This window comes from Pseudorca crassidens, chromosome 8 (genome assembly GCF_039906515.1).
Source record: "Pseudorca crassidens isolate mPseCra1 chromosome 8, mPseCra1.hap1, whole genome shotgun sequence".
NCBI classification, from domain to species: domain Eukaryota; kingdom Metazoa; phylum Chordata; class Mammalia; order Artiodactyla; family Delphinidae; genus Pseudorca; species Pseudorca crassidens.
Window position 1 is genome coordinate 59,992,319 of NC_090303.1, and position 24,879 is coordinate 60,017,197.

General features: G+C 41.4%; 1 protein-coding gene across 7 annotated transcripts in view; it reads left to right on the forward strand.

Annotated features, from left to right (window-relative positions):
* Positions 1 to 24,879, forward strand: part of CREB5 (cAMP responsive element binding protein 5) — a 412,570-nt gene that overhangs the window by 305,547 nt on the left and 82,144 nt on the right. For all 7 annotated transcript variants that reach the window (XM_067746600.1, XM_067746601.1, XM_067746602.1 and 4 more), the window contains one exon: positions 2,413 to 2,523. In XM_067746600.1, coding sequence (XP_067602701.1) covers positions 2,413 to 2,523 — 111 coding nt within the window. The remainder of the gene's footprint in view (positions 1 to 2,412; positions 2,524 to 24,879) is intronic.

Genomic DNA, 24,879 nt, shown 5'->3' on the forward strand with positions numbered 1-24,879 from the left:
AAAGAGTTAAAATGGTAAATTTTATATTATGTATATTTTACCATGATTTTAAAAAAATTAGACTACCCAGGCTGCCTGGAGATTTAGAGGAATATGAGAGTGAATACAGCTGGCCCTCCGTACCTGTGGGCTCCATATCTGCAGATTCAACGAACCATGGACTGAAAATATAGTTTTTAATACCAGAAAGTTCCAGAAAACATCACTTGAACTTGCCAAGTGCTGGCAACTATTTACATAGTATTTACATTGTATTAGGTATTATAGGTAATCTGGAGATGATTTAAAGTATAAGGGAGGATGTGTGTAAGGTTTATGCAGTTACTATGCCATTTTATATAAGGGCCTTGAGCATCCTTGGATTTTGGTATCAGAGGTGGGTCCTGGAACCAATCCCCAGAGGATACTGAGGGACAACTCTATTTTATTTTGTTGAATTCGTGCTGCAAAAGGTTTTGCTAGAGTGCTCTAGAAAGTTCTCCCTCATTAAGTAGCTCCTTTGGAAACAATTTCACATATTCATACATTGCTAGATAACTGATAAGCTAATTCTGGCCAAGGTAAGGCTGATGGTGCTTTGCTGTGACAGGAAATGTGCCCCAGTCATTCATGAGAGACTTTAGGCAGGCACCTCTGCTAATCCACACATGGGTGTCATAACTATACTCCCCCCACCCCTGCCCTTGGGGTGGACACAGCAGGAATTGCAGTGATAGAGTCCCAACAATGGTAAAGGGTCATTTAGTTCAACTATTACTCTCAACTCTTCTTTGTGAGGTTTCCATCCTCCACAATTTGACAAATTCCAGTGATAAGGAACTCGGTATTTTCTAAGACTACTTAGGTTAACTGAGCAGAAACCTGGTTCCCTAAAATTTCCAACCATTGTTTTCATTTCCATCCTTTGGCAAATGGAAAAACTCTTGCATTGAAGAAACTGTTTCCCCCCCCTGAGGAAAGTCGAATTATTTTCTGTGGGATTTCAGTATTAAGTATTTATTAAGCATTATTCTAGTTCTTCAAAAAGTGCTAATTTTCTACTAAACAGAAAATATGAATCAGACGCACCCTTCCTTGACTGAAATAGAGATTTTGCTGTATTTACTTTTTAACGGGGACGTGCCCCGGAGACAAAAGAAACGAAATTGAGTTATTTGTAGTGAGGTGGATGGACCTAGAGTCTGTCATACCGAGTGAAGTTAAGTCAGAAAGAGAAAAACAAATGCCGTATGCTAACACATATATATGGAATCTAAGGAAAAAAAAAAAAAAAAGGTCATGAAGAACCTAGGGGTAAGATGGGAATAAAGACACAGACCTACTAGAGAATGGACTTGAGGATACGGGGAGGGGGAAGGGTAAGCTGGGACAAAGTGAGAGAGTGGCATGGACATATATACACTACCAAACGTAAAATAGATAGCTAGTGAGAAGCAGCTGCATAGCACAGGGAGATCAGCTCGGTGCTTTGTGACCACCTAGCGGGGTGGGATAGAGAAGGAGGGAGGGAGGGAGGGAGACGCAAGAGGGAAGAGATATGGGAACATATGTATATGTATAACTGATTCACTTTGTTATAAAGCAGAAACTAACACACCATTGTAAAGCAATTATACTCCAATAAAGATGTTACAAAAAAAAAAATGCCAGAACTCAATTCAGATATTTGAATGTTAATTCTAGACACTAGGGCAGGCCAGCAGGACAGTGGGGGTCATCGATCACGAGTCTTCAGCACCCTGACTGCTTTCTTCACCTTTCCAGAGCCCTAGCCCTGCTGTGAGGCCTAAAACTGCTCCGGTGTAGTCAGACACGGTTAACAGGGAACAGAAGATGTTCCAGGGGCAGCAGCTCAGATACCTCTGCTGAATCATTTTGATTGTGGTCATGAGTTAGAGAGACAGGAAGACACGTCATCTTTAAGAGGGTGGCTTTTTAAATGAATTTTTTCTTATTGCTAAAATGATTCACGTTTCTGTATAAAATTTAGAGTGAACAAAAGAGCCACAGATAACCTGAGATAACCATTTGGTATATTCTGTATCCTTCCAGCATTTTTCTGTGCATACGTTATTCTGTGTAGCTATAAAAATAAGCATGATGAGTAGTATTTGGAGTGTTCGCAAAAGTGGAAGTATTGCATACTTTTGTTTGGAAATGATCTACCGTGACAACACGTAGCTCTCTTTGGCATCGGACGTATTCTCTAGAAGGCGCAGCTTTGGATGATTCTTTGATGTGCGTGAGTTCAAGGCTCAGGAGTATATTGTTTACCCTTCAGCAAACCACAGGCTTTGCCGGGAGTTATTCACAGAAATTCTAAACGATCCATTTGAAAGAGAAATGCAGCTTTGTCTATGACCTAGACTGCCTTTCTCAGACTTCTGATCCTGTTACTTTCCTTTCTCTTAGATGGAGAGACAAATGTCAGTGAACTCCAACCTCCTGGGAATGCAAGGTCCAAATCTCAGCAACCCCTGTGCTTCTCCCCAAGTCCAGCCGATGCATTCGGAAGCCAAAATGGTAAATAACAGTTATAATCATCCTTTTGTTATTTCACGACTTTTTCTTTCTTTTGATTTCTGCTCTGACTTCCAGACTTCAGTTAAGTCAGGTAGATGGCTCTGTCTTTGTTTCAGTGAATAGGTCTTTCTGTGGAAAAGCTGTGCAGAGCTTGGCTCTCTCTTTGAGGCTATTTGTTACTGAACCTTGGCGTCGGATGCTCATATAACAAACGTTGGACAAGCATGTGGCCTTGGTGAAAGGGACGTTTGGAAGTTTGGGGAAATCCATAGGAGTTGAGGAGGGATGCACCCAAGTATGTGTATATTTGCTCAGAAAGTGAAATTAGCAAAAACAATCCAGAGTTTCTCTCCTTCGAGGTAGTCACAGTTTCAATGCCACTCTTCCTGTCCCCACGGCCACCAAGACAGACATGTGATTTTTAAGCACATACTACTATGAAAATATTTTTCAGTTTTTGTTATAGTCAGATGTGACGTTGAGCTGAAAGGACCAGTGCCTTGTTTTCTCACGGGGTAACTGCAGGTCACGCTGAAACGTGTGATTTCAGGTGACAACTTCAGTGACTTTTAACGTATGAGACTGGTGTGCAGTAAGGTCAGTCCTTCCAATCAAAGTGATAGATTCATGCATTTCTGTTCTACCAAATATTAAGAAGAGCAATGCCTGTCGATCTTGGCCATATAAAGTAAATTTGCTGGTTATATTTAGTGGAGTTACTTGAAGTAGGTCATTCAGTTTTCGTACAAATTCTGACACCACAGTTAGTAAGGTATCAAATGTCAACAAAATACACTGCAGCAAAGTTTTTAGTATCTGCTGTTGGATCGGTAGCTTTTGCTAGGAGTTGGGAGATTTATTTGGTTTGCTGACTGACGGCGTCAGGGACCCTGTCTAATGGCTGGGGTGAGGATGTTATTGACATCTCTGAAAATTAGCCATCCATACCCAGTGACTTCGTTTTCAATGGCAGCAAGTTTCTTTGGCGCCTGCTTTGGTCACGTTCTCTTGGAAACTTCACTCATTTCACTTGCAGCTTCTCAGCCCAAGGAAGCAACTGAACTCCCAGTGTTGGCTACGTTGAGCAAATAAAATCTGTGGTTGGGAGAGTTCTCTTTGCTGTGCCACAGTCCCTGTGACATGCCAGATGGCGCCGGCACCTTCAGCAAAGCTCGTTAAATCTTTTTGGAATCGGCAAATATTTTTTCAACTCAGGCCCTGCTGAGCCAAAACAAATACTTGCTGGCAGAGTAAAGTCCAAACTGGCATCTGTTTTGGAGACCAGAGTAATGCCATTTACATTTTTTTAAAGGAAAATAAAAAATGAATTGTGACGGTACTTAAGAAAAAAATAAAATTAAGTTATTCATGTGTATGAATAAGTGTTCTGGGTCTAAGCATCAGATGCTACTCCTCCAGCTGGATTATTTCGGAATCACCTAGTTTAGTTCAGGGTCTGTATCCCTTTTGAGGGACCTGCCAGACAAACTTGAGGTAGATTCTAAAGCACAATTCCAAAGCAACTTTCCCTGCAGTTGAGTTTCATTGGATTTTATGCCACCACTTGGCTCTGAAGTGTCCTGCCCCTCTTCTCGCTGGCAAAGAAGGAAAATGCTCCCAAAGGGAGTACAGGTTTCTAGTTATTTACATGTATGAAATAAAAACGTACGATATGGCAGATTAATAGTGAATGACATCAGCAGGAGACAAAAGGGAGAATTGGGCTGTACTTGTAAAAATAGCGTGACCCTGTGAATGTTCGTCGAGTTAAATGTTGAGCAGGCATACTCCTCTGCTGATTCATGTTCTAAGTGAATGACTATTTCCAGATCCATAGTGTCTGGGCAAACCAACTGTATCATGAAGTAGATACAGCTTTTCCCCCTGCGCCAAACTCCCACGCCTAACCCGGGTATTGCCAATACAAATATGGATTACTGTTAATCCAAAGGGAAAAATTGTAATATTGGCCACTTATATTTTGGAAGAAGAGCATTTACCTAGTAGCTTGGAAAAGCGTTAAGTGAATGACTTTTAATACATTACTGAGCGTCCCTATTCTGATTTCTGCTTGCTTTATTCACTGGAGAAACCTGTCATTGCCATCTACTAACCGTACAATATTTTCTAGCAGCTTTGGTTTACTTAGATGAAAAGCTTTTATAAAATACAACGTAGAGAAGGAAAAAAATCTTCCACAGTGTTAATGTCAGCCAGAGCCTCCCCAGGTTTCTCAGAGCTATGGGCTTTGTTGTTCTATGCCTAATTTTCTTCCTGTGTAAGACTAGAATGGATTCCAGATTTCAACTAAGACTCTGGTTTCGCTGTTTTCAAGGACTTTTCCAAAGGTCACACATGGGCTATTGTGATGAAGGCGCTGTGTGGGGTGTGTTCTCAGAGCACAAGAGAAAGCAGAGAGCTGCCTGGGAGGTGTTGCCTACCTCACAACGCTGCAGACCTAGTCTCCTGGGAATGGTGCTGTCAGAGTGTCCGCTTTACACTCCCTCTTGGCCACTGACAAAAGCCATCATCCTGAATCTCTGGGGAAACTCAGAGGTCCTCGAGGTGGACAAAAGCTGTAGACAGGATTGCTTTACAGGTACAGTTTTATTAGAAGCTGTCTGACAAGTGATGGCTCAGTAGAAGACATCCATTTTCTTTGCCCCAAATCGGTCACTTCTGTTGTGGAAGAGAGCAAAATAGGTGTCCCCAGTAAGCTCCATCTTGCATTAACCTGCAACATCTTAAATCAAAATCATACACGTTCTTCTTTTGATTTAATGTGTATTAGTATCAAGCAGTGCACTTCAATGTATCCAAGCTGATTTGATCATAAGTCTGGCAGATAATAATTTCGTTTTATGGATCTTTTTCTGAAGAATTAAGCCAAGAAGCATATAACTTCACAATTATGCAAGTGACTATGTGCATATTGGGTTTCGTTTGGGGGTCAGAGCAGACTCAGAGCTGTGAGAGCCTTCCATCTTTGCAACCACACAGAGAGATAGGCTCTTCCTTCCAGATTCCTGGGATCGGTGGGTGTCTTCCCTGAAAATGGGGTCGGCTAGGAGGAAATTCACTGGATACCTGATGGACAGTTTTAACACTCAATGGGGAGAGAGAGAGAGAAAGAGGAGGATGAGCAGAGAGAAGTGGAAAAGGGGAGGAAGAAGGAGACAGAACAGGTAGGAAATGCAAACCAGACTGGGACCCGTTTTTCTAGCCTTTGCTGGGTGCGAGTGATTCTGCAATGATGTGGATGTGCTGCCCTCAGAGTTATGTAGATTTGTGTTCATTTCTAGCTGTGAGAATTAGACCAATTCTATCTAACTTTGAAAAAGGTTTTCCTTTTCTTCTTTTTAAAGAAGTCAATAATAGGGTTGGAAACTACATAAGGGGTGGGGAGAACTTGTCCATACACCTGTCTTGAGTCTCATTAATGATGAGATGACAACTCTCATATTGGAACTGATTAAAATGAGGACGGCATATAAACAACAATTCATGGAGGGCTCTGGCCACTCTGCCCAGATTCCACCTTCAGTTTGGATAGGGGTAGGAAGCCCAGGAAGTATTGATACCAGTGAGAAGGTATGTATAGCTGCGACCTGATTTTATTCTCAGGACAGCCCCGTAACAGGGATATTGTCCCCATTTTACAGCTGAGGCAACTGAGGCTCCAAGAGGTTAAAAAACTGGCCCAATGACACATCACTTAGCAAAAGCTAAAGTCTCAGACTCTGATGACAAAGCTTTTCCGTCACAACATTGATCCTTTGATAAAAATACACAGCTTCCAGGTATCAGTAACCAGATGATTAAATCAAATTCTTTTTAGGTGAATTTATATATACATACTAACGGGAGACAAGGATGGCAAGGATAGTTTAGATCTCCAGATAACCTGGAAAAAATGTGGAGTGGTTGTTTAGTTAAACAACTAAACTTACCTCTTGGTTTAACCAGAGCTCTGTGGCTTCACTGACTGCTCCAGCCTCACTGCCTCTTATTCAAACACATTTTAATCATGACATTTCTTGTTTTACATGTGTGTCTCCCGCACTTGATTGATTGGAAGCTCCTTGAAAATAATCCTTGCATTGTGTAAGCTCCGTGTACTGAGAAAGGCCCCATGAATGAGAACTGAATTTAATTGAGTTGAGTTGAATTAAAATTATGAGAAGGAACCAAACCCTAGCCCTGGAAATCAGGGTGAGATGGAGTGAGTAGGGGGTACAGGTGGGGCTAAGAAGGAGAGGATAAAGTGTGTTAAATGTTAAGCTAAGTATTCAGCTTGTAAAGAATAGCTGACGACATTTGATGTGTTTGAAAGACATCTAGAAACAATATCCGTCATAGTTTTTCCTTGAGAGGAAAGCAATATGTCTGTTCCTTAGAAAACAGAACTTGGAATATCATTTCCTAGGAATTGAGAGCAATCAATACTAAGTGCTGTTTCTTCCACTGTGGTGGATTGATTGTGCTGTATTTTGGTCACCTACTGTCAATACCTCATCCACAGTTAGGTTTGCAGTTTATTCAATGAATATATAAATATATACATTAATGAATGAATGAAAGAAACCAAAAGGATTGAGAGTCAAGACCTTTGAGAGATGGAGGGCACTTAGTGAAGAACTTGCCCAATTCCTCATTTCACAAGTGAGGACACCAAACCTGGTAAAGACTTAGGGAGATCAAGCCATCATTTAAACACAAAGCTGGGCTCCAACAAAGGCCTTCACGCTTCTATCCAGAATTGTGCTTTTTCCACCAGCTGTACTGATAAATTACGAACAGTGCTTCTTTTTTTGGCTCATGGTTTCCTCCTGGCAGATTGGCAGACAAGAAAACTGGGGTGGTAGAGTCAGCAATCCATGGTTAAATCTCTACTTTGTTTTGAATGTCAACCTGGGTGTGTTTGTGTTTGCCTTTCCCCTCCCTAATTATCGAGCTGGATAACTGTTTGCCTACAGTGCCCGTTGGCCACCCACTGTCCAACAGATAAATCACAGAGAAGCCTGGCTCCATATGGAGTTGCCTGGAAAGTTTATACACATGAAAAGACAGTCTCCAGGTAACATCTCTCTGGCACTCTTGAGAAATGCCGTTCTGCGATTTGCCTATTTGCTTTAATCATCCCCAGCTTCACTTCCTAAGTGTCCAGGAATAAAAAAGCAGTGAATAAATAGGCTGTCTGCTTCTCAGAAGCTTTGTGGAGAGGCAGGAAATGCTGTTGACTTGACAGACACGCTCTTCTCATTAACTTTCGAATCATGCCAGCAGCCATGTGTCCCCGTAGCCAGTGATCAAAACGCGATGATGGGCTGAACCAAGATGACCACCCTTCAGAATCATTCTCCCTCAGTGCTGTGAAAAACCACTGTCCAATATGCAGGTGGATAGGAATTAGGTAAGATTCTATGACAACAATCACGAAAATCTACACTGTCACTAATATGTATGATGGATCTTATTTTAAGGGCAATTTGCCTTCTTAGAACACCATGGTAGAAAATAATAATTGTTAACAGTAATTAATCACTTGTGTATGTGGCAGAAATTATGTTAAGCATCTTGCAATATATTATCTCATTTAATTCTCCAAACAATACGCTTAGGGAGGTACTGTTCTTAATCTCATTTTATAAATGAACTGAGAGGTTGAATAACTTGTGAAGAACAGACAAGCTGGTAAAATATGGTGCTGGGATGTGAACCCAGGCATTGGGCCCTTGGTCCTGACCGTAAACCGTAATGTTTTGCCAGCAGTGGGGATGATCGTCCTATGAGTTCATATTAGTAGAGCACTTTCCAAAGTGCTTCCATGTACATTGTCTCCTCGGAGCCTCATAGCAATCCTCTAAGGTCAACAGGGAATTATTACTATCCTCATTTTATAGACACAGAGAGGTTCTAAGTGACTTTTCCAGCACGATCCAGTGGCATAACCAGGCCCTGAGCCCAAGTCTTCTTTGATTTTTGTCCTGTTTCTACTATATCATGCTGACCCTGGAGTTCCCCATGATAACTTATCCCGAATTGAAGCAAGTTCTTATAAAAGCGAAATTCAGTGGTGTTAAAGTATCAATAAGATGAAGCTCAAATTAATAGCTAGGCCCAGCCACCTAACTATTAGCTTCTCTAGTTCTCGTCATCTAAACACCAGAGAGAAGGCTGATTCATATTTCTGTCTGGCCAAGACAACTGCTGAATTAAAGAACGAAAAGCAACAACACAACTCTAAGAGCTAATACAAGCCCTGACTCCTTTCTCTTGGCTGGAAGTATAAACTTTCACATGCCATTACCACTTCGCCCGTTTAAACTGTAGGATGTTCAATTTAGGAATATATTGTGTCGAGTTTTGTGGTACAATGTAAGTGATTAGATTATGAGATCACTGATAAGAGCTAGCAACCATGTATTTATATTTCTACAGAACAGAATAAATTCCTACAGCATTTACATTCCGTGTGCTGATCAGGATCCCAAACACGTGGGATTATACATTTGATTATATTTGTTTTGAAAATGAGAATTTGAGAGATTAGCAATTGCTTATGAATCACCAAATTCCAGAGCAGGAAAGGATTATATTGGCAAAATTCTTTCCTTTGAGAAACAAAGGTCTGAAGTTCAAGTTAACAGCTGGTCTAAGGTCACGTAGCTAATTAGCAAAAGAAGGGGAATTAGAACCCAGATTCCAGGTTTTCAATTTATAGTACTTCACTCTCCATGTGCTAGTCAGGAGTTGACAGAGAAAGCCATCTGCTGGTTGCCGTGATAGTGAATTTTCTAAGGGAGTGTTTCCTGAAGCGTTGTCAGTACCTGGGGAGAAGAGGGTCAATCAGCTTTTCCCTTTTATATCCAATGGGAATTGAAGTTCATCATCAGAATGCCTGAAGGAATGGGTCCAGTTTCTATAATTCTTCCTGAGACTTGGGGGTCTTGACGTGAGACCACTAAGCTATTCTGCTTGGTTATCCAAAGCATGGATTCATGATAAGTATTGCCTCTCTTGGCACCCAGTACAAGCTGACTTGATTTTGCCTGCCACCAAGCAAAAGTAAACTTCCCACTTCTCATTGCTGTGATTTTTGGGACTGCATGGATCTTACTTGGGCTTTCGGAGATCTGTTTCTTGCTGGTGTGAAGTGGGGACCGAGCTCTCTGAGCACCCATCACAAAGCAGTATTGAAATTGTCCCTTTCCATCGGCCCTCTCTGGGCTCTCACCATCTCCACCCTCACCAGCGGCTCCGCGCACACACACATTCAGATAGTCTCCGAGGACTCACTGTCTTCCCAGTTCTCTCTCTTTCTCTTTCTGCAAGTATCCACCCTGTTTTGGTAACCGTAGCAACAGGTGAAATACAATCCCAATATTTGCTTGCTGCCTCTGTCACCCAGCCCAGCACGCGCATCGCCGGCTCTTGTTTTTGTGTTTGTTTAACGTTCCCAAGCCTGAAGTCAGATGCATCTGGGCAAGGACGCCACGCACGGTCGGTCTGGTTTGGAACACCCCCTCTCACACAGTCTTCAGGCACGTCTTCTTTGTGTGTTTGTATACGTGTGCGCACGCGTGTCTCCTTGTCTGCTTTGGAACGTTGTACAAATAAGTTCAGCTTCTGTTAGAATAGCCAAGCGGGAAAAAAAGGAATTTAACACAACTTGTTACAAGGAAGTTCTGCTTTGCAGAGATATATTTTGGTCTTTTTCTTGGAATTTATGTCGCTTACACTTTCCAAGATTTTTGCCAGCACCGCTAATAAGGAGAGTTTGCTTTGCACTTCGGGATGATGGTCTGCCTTGAGTTGGTTTTTTATGTGGCAGGTACAGCAGATCTGTCAGAAAACTTGTGCCTTGAGGGGGATGGAAGTGGGGGCATTGGGGAAGATAGAGGAGGGAGGCAGAGTTTTCCTGAAAGTGTGGGATTTTTCTTTTGTTAACAAAATAAAAGGGAGAATCCAATCTTCAAAACTAACCAAGAATATATTCTTCCTGTTGGTATCCTTTGAAATGGTCTTTCTATCCCCTGTTTGTTTGAAAATCTAGCTGTACTATATAGTATTGTATATTTTATATATTTTATTTGCCTTAGTATAAGATGAATCATTAGGTTCTCAGAATCGGTGAGTCTCCACAGTAAAAATAAATACATCAAGTATTTTTATTTTGAAACGGTATTTGCAATCACCAGACAGAAGATGTGTTTAAGGAGGATGAGATTTTCATCCAACTGTGGCCTTGGATTCTAGAGATTAGAAGTGCAACCAGAGAGGCAAGGCAGTAACCTGATTTCAGTAGAGAGCCAGCATCTGAAGAATAAGAGGGAACAAGAAGAGCGCACTTGGGTAGAATTTCAGAGTCGGCAAGTGTTTCGCTTGCACCCTTTCCTGGAATGTGCTTCTCCCTTTTGGCACCTCCGCATGGAAATGTGCCCATGTTTCCAGGGTACCAGTCCTATGTCCCTCCCAGCCTCTCCTGCTTCACTCAGCTCCGCGCACCATGGTCACTCTCTGAAAGCCCCTCCCAGGAGGCTGGCATTTTTCTGAGGGCTTCTGGCTGCCTTGCCTCTCCTATCCTATTTCCTTCGCTTTGCAAACTGCACTCCTCCTTTTTTACAAGACTTAGCTCAAATGCACATCACATTTCCTGCAAAGTCTTCTCAACTTCCTCAGGTAGACAGGAGCCACGCCTTCTGCTGGGGTAGACTCCATTTGCACCTTGTTTATCTATTCCTTGTACAGGATTTATTACATGTCATCGTCTGTGTACCTGCCTCACTGCCAGCCTGTGAACTCCTTGAGAACAGAGGCCAATTTGATGCCATGTCCCAGGGCTGGCATCTTTCCTGCACGTTCTAGGTGCCCAGTAAATGTTTGTTGATAGAATGAAGGAAGGCAAGTCATAAACCAATTTAGATGGAGATGGTACTGTGACTTATTATGCCGTTCCACGCTTTGGGCTTTTTTTTTTTTTTTTTTTTAAAGCTCCAGGGATAAGGTAGGACTTAACTCAGATGATTGATTCAGCAGTGGTAGAATTTCAGGACCCATGACAAGTGGGTAGGAGAGAGATATTTGAGCAGGTGAGAATCCTTCCCACAATTTCCCAAATCCCTGCATCGGTATCTGGGGGCTCTGCCAGCCACAGCCAAGTGCAGCTCTGCAGAGAAGCCCTGCATAAGAGTTCTAGTTTATATCCTGCTTTTGAAAAATTTCACATGATGCTATGAGCATTTTCCCATATCACTAAATATCTTTTGAAAACATGTTAATAATTGTATAACTTATCCTATGGCTATTGCATAAAAATTTTCACTTTATTTCTATTTCTGGGTATTTATATTTCCTCTACTAGAAATAACCTTTTGATTAGAAAAATAAATCAAACAAAAAACAGATCTGAAATTATTTAATTATATCTTTGATTATTTCCTTAGGATAGATTCCTAGAATTAGGATTACTAGGTCAAAGGGAATAAACATCTTAAAGACTTGGTATATGTACTACCAAATTTCTTAAAATTTACCCTTATTTTCATTCCTCTGTGTAACATAGGAGGACATCTATCTTATAGCATTTTCAGAAGTATTAAACATTCTCATTTTAAAACAAAATCTTGGCCGGTTTTTGTTTGTATTTTGTACATTATGGTAATGTTACACATCTTTTTCTATATTTGTTGCCCACTTGATTTTCTTTTTTTGATACATTTCTATACTTTCATGCAATTTTTCTTCATTGGGGTGAGTATTGGGATACAGGGAACAAATGATAGAGCAGGTTATCCTCCCTCTACTGCATTTTTCAAATTCTTAATAATTAGCTGGCTTCACTACCTTACTTTACGAATTATATTTTTGTTTCTAAAACTCAGTGCATGTCTGAAAATATATTTAGGAGTTCTTTGGTGTTTTGTTTTGTTTACGTGTCTCTTTTGCTTGGATGCACAGTGTTTTGAGGGTTCAAAAAATCTCCTTAAGCTTTCTGATTTTTATAGTTATTCAACTGACTTATTGCAAAAAATGTTGGCTTCCCTAAGAGTATGAATGTGGCTCTTCCACATTTTCTGTGCTTCTCTAACCAAGCCTTTGTTTATTTAAATATAAATCCAAGTATCTTAAGTAAACTGAAGATATGTTTGTGTCTCTCACACTTATCTGAGGTAGATTATATGGATCCTGCTTTATCCCATTTATGAGAAATCAATCTCTGACCATTTTTATTTCACCAGCCATGATGGAAGTATACGGATTTATATTGATTGAACTTTATCATATCACTCGATGGTTAAATGTCACTGAATCCATTCTCAAGCAAGAAAGTTAAACTGAAAATATAAAATAGCTTAATTCCCATGGGGTGATACTAATGGAGTATTATTTTAAGGCTGAGTGAGTCTTATGTTAACCAGACTGTAACCTCCTTACTAGTGCCTAGGCCCCCTCAGGGGAGGGGTCTGACTACCTAGCACATAGTTGGCACAGAATGTCTCTTCGTCACATCGATGAATGTGAGTAACTATATAATATCAAACATGCATTCAGTGCTGATCATGGGCCATGTGACCATGTGATTTTCATGTTATGAAGATTCAGTGAGGAACGGCACATAAAGCACTGAGACTAGGCATTTACATGTATTCTCTTATTCCATCCTCACAACTACCTTATGAGGTAGGTATCCCTGGTTTTTGTTGTTGTTGTTTGTTTTATTGAAGTATAGTTGATTTACAGTGTCATGCTAGTTTCAGGTGTATAGCTCAGTGATTCAGATTAGATAGATAGATAGATAGATAGATAGATAGATAGATAGATAGATCGATCTCCCTGTATTTATAGGCAGATTAGCTGATGTTCAGAGGACAGTGCCCAGGATCACTCAGCCAGCAAGTAGCAAACTGAAGATTTGAACCCTACTCTGAAATCTGACCCTTCCATGCTGGATCTCTGCTTTGGCAACCCCAAAACAACACGGTGACTGGATTCTAGTAGGGGTAGAAGCAGTGACAATTAATTGGCACGTATTTATTATTAGTGTCAGCTATGCACTAGGCTTCCTTTTTTCTTCTTCTTCTTCTTTTTTTAAGCAGTAGACCCCTGACATTCCTGAGAGTTTTGCCTGGCATTGCTGGGAATCCCCAAACCCATGCAGGTAGCACATCACATCCCTGTACCCAGGACAATAGGCAGAGAAAACCACATTGCAGTCCTGACCCTGGATGGAGGGCCAGACTGACAGTATTCCTGCCCAGAACTGTGTAGCAAATGTAGTTTAAATCTGCACCCCAGCGAAAGTTCAAATTACTATAGGTCCTGGGATTTGAGGGTTATTTTTTAGTATTTGAAACCTTGAATGTTAAATTGGAAAATACCAAGTCTCTGTGCCTTTAACGATAATGTTAATAATGACTGATAGCTCATATTTTAAGATATGTAGAACATTTTCCCACCTTTCACACAGATGATCAAGCTAGCCTTTTATGGGAGCCACAGCTCTCAACTAGAATTAAGAATAAGATGAGTTTGCTTTTTGTTTTTCTTTGAGAAGTAGAATGAACCATTGGTTGAGAACAAAGACCCTACAATCAGACTGCCTGGCTTCAAATCCTAGCTGCCGGACCTGATTGCTTAACCTCTCTGTTCCTTGTTTTCTCATCTGTAAAATGGGGATAATGGTAGAGCCTCACTTATAGAGTTATTTTCAGGATTACATGAGGTGATACAGGGGCATCATCTGATACAGTACCTGAGACACAGTAATTTCTCTTTCTCTTTATGTATTATCTTCTTTCCTTTCCCCCCCTACTTCAAAGGTTACTTCTCTTTCTTTTATTGGTTTAATTCATGATTTTTTTTTTTTTTTTTTTTTGCGGTACGCGGGCCTATCACTGTTGTGGCCTCTCCCGTTGCGGAGCACAGGCTCCGGACGCGCAGGCTCAGCAGCCATGGCTCACGGGCCCAGCCGCTGCGCGGCATGTGGGATCTTCCCGGAGCAGGGCACGAACCCGTGTCCCCTGCATCGGCAGACGGACTCTCAACCACTGCGCCACGTGGGAAGCCCCTAATTCATGATTTTTAAAACATACTTGTACAAAGTTCTCATAGAAGAGAAAACTGAGACTAAGAGAGATTAAGTACCTTACCTTTGATCATTCAGCAAAGCTGTGGTAAACTCAGTTCTAGAATTCAACTCCCAGTTTTGATTAATGCACTAAATTACTCTGCTCCTTATAGGGACTTAGATATGAAAACCCCTGGGAGTTACACAGCTGTTGCTTTGAATTCACCAATTAATTGAAATATGTAAGAATAAAAATGACTTTAAAAAATGTTTAAAATAGTTAAAAGCTTATTTTAGAAAGCAGAGCTCAGTGCAGCATATTTTTGAATCTCAAACACATGTTCTTGTTTTATGGTTTGTCAGTCCACAAACATATGAATATGAAAACATTTTATAACATTGAATATTTTAATGTTAAAATATTAGGGCTAAAATTACACAAAAGATGAAAGGCTCACCAAGAAATATATATTAAATTCCACTGCCTAAAATAGGCTTTCACTATATCTGTACAAATTACTTGAAATTATACAAATATTTGGAATATGTCTAGCCGCGAGGCTCAGCTATGTACCCTCAAATGACATGAGCGGTGCTATGCCAACTTTCGGCATTTATTGGTTTTCCGAGACACCTAGGATCATTATTCGTTTGAATGAGAACTTCCCTTATGCTCTGCAAGTGGGTTTGGAAGAAATGCTAGTGAAGGAGAACTTCCCAGTCCCTTGGATGGAGGTGGTTGAGTCTCTAGGACATAGTTAAGAAGGCTCTTTGCCAACATACCCTTTGGAACAACCATACCCGTGATAACAGAGTGTGAAGACCTGATTATTTTCAAATCTGATGAATGAGTCCAGCTGTTCTGTAGACTGGTATGGGGTATGTGAGAACATGGGATCACAGCGAAAGCATGTTTATCTCACTTCATCATTGCAGTGAATTTTATCTCCTGGGAATTTTCTTAAAGAGCAAGTCTGGACAGTCATGGCTTAATGATCAGGAGCTCTGCAAGCTAGTCGTTCCTCAGTTCCAGTTATGCAGAAGACAGGGCCTGCATTTGTAAGGAAAGATAAGCTAAAGAGCTGTGCATGTTCCTTAGACAGAGATAATTTGTCACATCATCACCATTAATCTCTTAGTTCCCAGCTCACTTGGTTCCAAGATATCTGCTTTGTAGATTTATTATATCTGTAGAAATGTCTCTACCAGTCCACTGAGCCATCAGTTCCTTTTTTGATCCTTTCATTGAAAAAAATATCGAGCCCCTCCAAAATGCCAATATTATACTTGGTCTTTGGGAATAAAACTATGAATAAGACATAATTCAAGCCTATAGGAACTTACAGTCCAATGGAGGAATCAGGTAAATATACAGACAACCAAGTATATTGTGATAAAGGTTATGATAAAGTCAAGTGCAGAGTGTGTGTCAAATCCACCTTCACGGTGATGGCACTAAGACCTCCAGAGTGGCTCTCCGGGAAGACCTCTTGGATGAGTCAAGCTCCTATGCTCTTCAGCACAGTGGCCACTAGCCACATGTGGCTACTTAAATTTTAAATTCATTAAAATATAATAAAATTTAAAACTCCAGTTCTCAGTTTCACTAGCTGCATTTTAATGTTCAGTAGCCACATGTGGCCAGTGACTACCATGTCGGACAGCACAGATAAGGAGCATTTCCATCATCACAGAAATTTCGATCCAACAGCACTGGTCTAAGCAGATCGAAAGGGTGAGAAGGAAGGGTTTTCCAGGGGGAATAAATAGAGTGACCAGAAGCCTGGAGATACTAGAGAAGAGATAGCGTAGGAAGTTAGCTAAAAAAAAAAAAGAAAAATTTAAAACATGCATGTATGTATATATGTATGTATGTATGTATGTATTCATTCAAGAAGCATGTCTTGTTTATGCTACAGTTACGGATTTTGCAAAGACACAATGCCAGCCTCTAAATAACCTGTATATATTGAGCAAGGTTGGGGGAGGGGTCATAAAAAATTACCAAAAACTGTATTTGAGTTCAAAAGAGAGACTGATTATTGGGGGTCAGGAAGGAGACTTGAAGGGTCAGACCAGTTCAGTGTTCATGAAGTTACTGCTTTTGATCTGGGTCTTGAAGAGCTGTTAGGATTCAGACAGGGAGGTAGAGTTAAATTCCTTACCTTGGTTAAAAAAACATTCGAGTTTCTTCCAGCGTTAGGGTTCCAGCAAGCAGCTGAGAAGCTGAGGACTCTCCCCACCGGCATATTCATTAATGTCTCTCTCGTAAGACTGCCGTTTGTACAATGGGGAGCTTATTCGGCTGTGCCAACTTACACGGAATAGTCCCCCTTCTAAATGGTGTTAGCATGGATTAGTTTAGGGAAGCTTGAGCCAGATCTTGTTTGCAGTAGGTGGCTGAAAAAAGAACTTGGGGAGGGAGGTATTAAGGATTATGCAAATCGCTGGCTGATATGTAGGCTGGCAACTGGAGACTTCTGTAAAAGCAGCTTTTATATGCCACTAGTTGAGGGAACTTGGAAGCAGTTCTAGGCATGTTATGGGCAGATGACTTAGGCAGATCCAATGAAAATAACAGTAAACAACCATGTATGTATATAAATTTTATTCTCTGAATTGTACAATCAGGTCTCATAAAACTCACCCCTGGCCACTTATTCCCTAAAGTTAGAGACAGTGAGCACTTCCCTTTTCTGTTTGGTATTTTTCCTCTGCTGGGAGTGTCTACAAAGTGCAATTGAGTTCTTGCTTATCGAAAAAGCCGCTTGGCCTTCCATTTCTAGGTGATGTACTTTGTTGTTTGGGAAACACTGGTCACAGAAATCTGTTTGAAGGAAGAGAAGGATTCGAGGGACCAACAGAGAAAGGTCTCCTTAACAAAAACTATTCTAAAGTGTGCTTTATACTCACGTGGAGATCAGGTCTTTAGAAATTGTGTAAAATGGTGAACAAGATAAAGGGAAAAACAGTTTTGTTGCAGATCCCTAAAATCTCCTTCGTTTTTTATTCTTTTTCAGTAGAAAACCATTTCATACGTCTAACTCTTAAGAAAACAAAAAGGTAATTGCAAAGATGGCATGAATGGTTTGGGAGAAAAGGAGAATTTTTTTTTTCCATTATCACTTGGCGAGTAGTTTCTAAAGTTTACTTAAATGTAGTTTGATATTTATTCAAGCAAATGAAACTTAAAAGGACAATATTCTATCTGGATTTTAGGCTTTGAGCTTCTCAAGACCAAGAACACACTATGAACACATTACCTGGCCACCCAGTGGATTTTCTACACACTTGTTAAATTAACAGATTTCTACTTGACTGAAGGTTGTTGAGTTACCAGAAGTTCTGTGGGGTGGGGCACATTTCAAAAGGCTTGTAGTGCTGCCTTTGGAACTCCAAGGTGGATCTTCTGCAAGCAGTTCTTCTGCCTTTAAGGCAGGCCTGACTCTCACACAGGACTGGTGTTCCCCAAATGTGTTTAAAAGTCAGTCATTCAGAACTCAAAACAATTTTTTTCACAAGAAATGTCAGAGATGGTTACTTTCCCAGGGCTGCCCACAAAAGCCTTTTATTCCGTAATGTAGCTAAAAGAGTCTGTCTACACGTGTTGAGAGAAGAATGGAGTAGTATAAATAGGACTCCCCTCCCACCATCACTGGAGACCGTGCGTTTTTAGTTGCTGTAGGGGCAGCCGCCTGGGCTCTACTGAGAAGGAAAGGAAACACGTTTCTCTCTGAGGGGAGCATATCCCTGGAGTCGTCCCTGGTACGGGCTCTTGTAGAGTGAACCTCTACGAAGTCAAGATGTATTACTTTTTTAAAAAGACAACTCAGTACCTCCAGAATGAAGTGTGTTTTGAACTTTCTTTTCTTTTATTACTGTGAGCTCCATTATGGCTATTTCACACCATTACTGGATTTAGAAACCAGAGGAATGATGAGCATACACTGAAGAAATCAATGTCCCTAGGATTCGTCATTAGCAAAGACAGGCGTCTCATACTGGCTTAAGATATCGACATTTTCATAGCCCTTAAAAATAGCCACAGTGCACCGTTCTCACATTCGATTGATATATTGTGACTTTTTGATGTCGGAGCAATTGATTGATTCTTTTTAGCACCAAAACCAAAGACAGGAGTGATGGAGATGACCTAGAGGAAGATTAAGTCTTGCCCTGCCAGGGCTGAATTAATTGAAGCGATTCTATATGCTTTACTTCATCTTAGACAACAAGCCCTTCATCTCCTCCTCATCGTTAATAACACTACCATTTTCTAACATTTTTGTCCACCCAGAAATTATATCTATGAGTTCTTAAAACATAAATTACTACCCTGCCAACCGTCATTCACCTATAATGATACACTTGCAAAATTTTCAACCAGTATCACAGACTATTGCTTTTTCCTGCTTTGCTTTCACTATCTGAGAGTTGAGACTTGGATGAAAGTTTAGACCCTAAAAGGCTATGACTAGTTGTCCGTAGTGATCAAGGCTATTTTTGAAAGAAGAAAAAAAACAAAACAAAACTGGACAGTAGAACACTTAGGAAACAGTTTCTCTATTGGTTCGTTGAGCTGCCATAACAAAGTACCATAGACTGGATAACCTAAACAACAGAAATGTGTTGTCTCTCAGTTCTGGAGGGTAGAAGTCCAGGATCAAGGTGTCAGGAGGGTTGCTTCCTCTGGAGGGATGTGAAAGAAGGCTCTGTTCCAGGCCTTTCTCCTAGGTGGCCACCTTCTCCCTGTGTCTTCACATGGCTTTCCTCTGTGTGTCTTTGTCCTAATCTCCTCTATTTATAAGGAAGGACATCAGTCATATTAGATTAGAGCCCACCCATAGGACTTCATTTTACCTTAATTACCTCTTTAAAGGCCCTATCTCCAAATACAGTCACATTCAGAGGTACTGGGGGTTCGGACTTCAATGTATGTATTGTCAGGGGGAGCACAATTCAGCCCATATCAATTTCCAAAAGTAAACTGAAGATTACTTAAATCTCAGACTCTTAAAACAAAACCCTGACCAGGACCCTGTGATCGGCCTTTGCAAAATCAAATCTCAAATTCTGACAGAACTTTGGTGGGAACCTATAAAGCCCCGCAGTGTCGAGTTGGTCTCTCCGATTAAGAGCTCTCCCTCAGTAAACATAGAAGCTTGCAGATTGGTCCACTTCTGAAGCTTAGCTTCAGGGCTGGGTTAGGGTGATGGAACAAGAGAGGTGCCCAGGGTACAAATTTAAGAAAGCACTCACTCTTAGAGTTGTGCAAATGATGACTTTGCACTGATGCATTTGCACAACCATGATAGTGAATATCCCCTTAAGAGTTGTGCCCTGGGTACCTCTCTTGCTCACCCTAGTCCCAGTGCTTCTTCGGAGGAAGGAGAAAGCTGTCCCTATGTCACATTCACATGGCTCTTTCAACTACATCCTGGCAAACATCTAGTGTTTAAGTGTTCTCAGAAGTAACTGAAAGTGTGATTAACAGAGGTCGGGGGAGGCAATATGGGTCCTGAGTCCTCAGCTGGTTGTTAGTGACAGCCACTGAACCAGGGATAGCTTTTGAGGTCCCTGTGCCGTATCTCCACATTCATGACCCAGTGGCAGACTTGCTCTTGTTTGGCCATATTCTCAGCCATGTACTCAATGGCCTAGAGAACAGCACGGAATTTGGGAAGTGGGTCATTGCCCCTTTGCCTGAGTCTATGCCCAGCTTAGAATGTGCTGAGATTTTGGGTGCTGTGTCAGTGCCCTGGCCCCATCTGAAGTGCCAGGCTGTGTTCTGAGAGCTTGAGAAGCAGCAGAGGCACCCTCACCTCTGCCCATGGCTGTTGCCTCTGCCATGAACTTGAGAAACCTATCTGCCATGGCAGAGCAGAGCCCCGTGGCCCAGAGCAGATGTGGCCACGTTGGCTTGGAGCTGTCTAGACAGGGGAGAATTTTCCTTCTTACCCGCTTCAGTGATGGATCTGACCACTGAAGCAATGCAGATGTTCTCCTTCGAGAAGAGGCGTGATTAGCGAGGCAGTGAATGCTGCTGTTTTCTAAGAGACCAGCAAGGACAGCTCAGTCCAGGATTAACATTTTCATGCTACCCAGGACCCTCTGGCTCCCCTCTTTTGCCGAAGAACCTGTACTTCCTTTTAGAGCCTGCGGGAGTACTCCTATAGAAAACCCAGCTCCATGCTAGCTCAGTGCCTTGATGTGAATTTGTAGAGCCTGACTAAATATCTCCTTGTTCTGAGAGGAAAATAAAAACTATCTCTACCCTTCCATCTAACTATTAAAAATGCACTGTAGAATTTCCTTTACAAGTTGGTCTCTAAGGAGATGCAAAGCTAATTTTCCAACAGGCCCCGTCTATTTTAGTGTCACATTAAAGTTTCACCAATTATATTAGTGATAATAAATTCTCTAGCGACACGAAGGGAAAGAAATTTCAGTACAAGGGCAGTCTGCCTGTAACTTTCTCATTCTGTCCTGCCATGTGGAGCAGCAAGAAAAAGTAGGTTCAGCATGGCAACCATCTGTAGCAGACCATTTTAACACCATGAAGGCTACTTGAATGTGTCTTGGGGTAAATTATCTTATCCAAGACATTGCTGCTCAAAGTGGGGTTTCTGAACCCACAGCATTAGCATCACCTGGGTGCTGGTTGGAGTTGCAGGATCTCGGACCCCACCTTGGACTTACTAAATGCAAACCTGCATTTTAAAAAGATGGTCAGGTGGCTCAGAGGCATATGAAGGTGAGGAGAACTGATTTAGGAACTATTGAACCTGAGGAGATTCTGGCCCAAGACAGGAATATTTTGAAGTATCCACTTTACCCAAAAGCTGCTAATTAACTTTAGCAGTTCTGTTACAGAAGATGGTTTTTTCCTGTTTTTTCCTGAGTCCTTTTGTAGTTGGTCCCTGACTTATCCAATCTTCATAAGGCCCCTTCAGTTTCTAATGAAGCTTAATTGATTAGCTCTATTTGTGAAAAGCTCAGGCCCTAGTAAGTACATGCCCCCACTGGGTACACAACTAAATAGTTTATGAGGTAATTCGTATTTTAATGTCTTTCCTAATGAGTCCTTTCAGTAATGAAATCCCCTGAGAAAATGTTACTGGTTTACAGACATTTCTTAGGATTCTACAGAGGCGAGACTGATGGAGCTAGAAATTTTAGGCTCCAGTGTAGAAAATAGTTTCAGTTCAAAACAGGTCTGATTTTTTTTTTTCTCAAAAAATTTTATACCTTCTTTTTCATACCTTATTTTATAAAGTTTTTTATACTTTATTTTCTAAGCTCCTTCCTTCTCCATCATTTTCCGTATTAGAAATAAGATTTTCTTTCCTGAGGCAGTTCTGGAACTCCTTACTTCTGCTGTAAATAAATAATATGAGGGCCGCCAATGTGTATCGTCTTATATGGACAAGAAGGATAGATGGAGAGGAAGAGAAAAAGGGACACACACACGCACACACACACACATACACATGCACATACACAAGCGCACGCACATAAGCACCTGGTCGGTGATTTGATGGTCTTTCATTGTATTTTAAATATTCTCAGCAGCATCATTTCTGTAATAGACGGTGAGTGCATCAATCATTACTCATTAAGGCTAAAGCCAAAATGAATCCCATAATGAGAAAGAAGCATTTAGAACTGCAAAGTGGCTGAACAACAAGACAGTTATCTGCAGCGTGGCAGAATTCTATCCAAAGAGAGGTACAGCCAATTCCCTTTACGTGAGGGAGGCAGCAATGTCGTACAGGTTTGCTGGCAGCTGTGTAGAACCTGTCATGGTGAAGGGACTCACCTTCCTGTTTCCATGGCAGAGCAGAGAGAAGACACACGCACTCTTAAACCCTAACTTGAAGCCAGATACCCAGGCAAGGAGGACCAGTCCCAGCGCATTTTTTCCAGTTTCATCCTCTGAGGAAGGTTCAGGCATGTTCTGGGCTAGCCTGCTGACATGACACCTGTGGCCTGTCCTGTAAATGATGGAGAGGCAAATCTTGGCCCTACTTGGCTTGACACAAAGATCAAAGCCTCCCAGCCTGTACTGGATGATGAAAAACAGCCTTTGTTTACCAGTTTTGCCCTTTCATTTGTTAATAGCCCCCCTTCCTGAGGGAACAAGCTTTCTTACCTGGATCCAGGAAATGGAGAAGATCCTGAAAGGTGTGGGGAAGGCCCTTCTATAATCACTGTTCAGGGTGGTGTGGTGATGTCTGTTCCTCTAGGAGAAAAGCCAGCACAATATGACAGGGTCAGTGGATGTATTCCAATTGGGCCTGTGGCCATGTGGCTGGCTTTGGTTGATGGTTTGTTACCTGATGGCGTTGGATAAGCAGGATAAAAAATAATGACTTAATAGGCCATGTTTTAATAACATGTCTATAGGTCACTTGGAACAGGGACAGTGAAGAGCTGAAGCGGAGTGTTTTGTTTTCCTGCAGCCTGGACGGCCTTCATGGTAGTCTAAGCAAGTCCAAGTCTATATAAGCCACATTTAGTGGTAAATCCCTAGAGCTGTGGGTATCTTGGGTTTTTATGAATGAGGCAAGCAAATAGATGTGTAGGACCCCTTTGAAATCCAAGTTAGAACTCTGGTTGTCATCATGTGAAAGAACAATGTGCAGGTTAGGGGAAATCTCTTTCCTTGAAGCCAGAGTTGGTGATTTTCAGGGCAGAGACTGCATTCTGAGCATGACCCTATTGCAACGAGAGAACATGCATCCCAGCCAAAGAGGATGAGTTACTAGGGCTCAATGTTGTGAAACAAGAAGAATCCCAGAGTTCTGAGAAGACTCTCCAAACGCCCTGAGCAGGCTTTGTGGAGGCTACTTTGTTCTTGAGAAGTGAGACTTCGTTATCTATGGAATAAATGAAGCTAGAACTTGGCATTGGAGGATACTGCTGAGCAAGGAAGCCTCTATACTTGACTTACTACGCAGGGAGGAAAAGAAGCCTGCCTGTGCACTGGCATGCAGTTAGGATTTTAGAATGGCTTGTAGGTCTTGGTCCTCCAGACAGTGGGCTTGTGAGATGCTGCCTGGAAAGGAACAAAATGAAAGAGGGGAAGAAAAGCTCAATGCAGTTTTTCTTCCAGTGACACAGCTGCTTTTGTGCAGAGACAAAGAAAGCAACAAGAGAGCAGGAGGCTATGAGTTAAAAAAAAATTCTTTTATTTAGCAATCAAAGAGGATGTAGTGCTTTTGAAAGTTCATGCTTCTACTAAAGCTACCTTGAGCCAGTTGTACCTATCTGTGAGGAAGAAAATAGCAAGGGGGAATTTGTGAGCAGAATTCAAGCCTGGCCGTATAAGGCACATACTCTAGCCCCCTATTCTCTAGGTATTTCAGCATCTGTGAGAGCCAAGGCCTCAACACAGAGTGGTAATTTCAGCAACTTCTCTGAACACCGTTCTGGGTGAGTCAAGTCAGCTCCTTCCCATTTACTTATGAGTTAATTGGCATTTAAACTCAAGGCTCCAGGCCAGTGATTTATTTTAATAATAAGTTAGCCCCATGGCAGGCCCATGACTTCATGACTGCAGCAGTGGAGAAAGGGCACACCGCCCTGATGGATGTCTCAGTGCTGCATGTGGCTGATTTACAAGGTGCTCCTCTGATCTGAGTCACTCTTGCCTCCTCTGCTTCAAGCCCCATTGGGTGGCACCCAGCTATTGGAGAGTCTACCTGCTTAAAGGGACAGTGAAAAGAAGTGGATTGAATACAAGTAATTGGGAGGAAATTATCCTTGAATAAGAAATCATCAGACACTACAAATTGTGAGGGCAGCTGGTACACTGGCCAAATCCAATCAGTTTCCATATGTTCATTGTATGTTGCTTTTGTGAAGACAAAAGACCATAGATGCTGGTATTAACTCAGACTTTAAATTATTGTTTTGAGTTCTATCAGATGTCATCTGCATTTTATAGGTCTCATTACAACAATGCTCGTAGTGATGGAATCAGCTGATTTTTCAAAGCAGTCTTTAAGGTTATTTCATGTTTATTAGGTTGCTAGGGGTACCTAATACATCAGTATGAGTAGAAGAAGTGTTTAATGCAGTTGCCAGACTTTTGTGCAAGATAAATAGTTTTACATGTCTCAGAAGTAGAATCCAGTTGGCCAAGAAGTTGGCTAAGAACTGAAATTTGACATCATTCTTGGCAACTCACCTTTTTTTTAATGTGTATAATATAAAAAAGTACACTATATCTTTTCTAGATATAATACTAGACCCAAAATGTAACCTTTAATAATAAATCTATA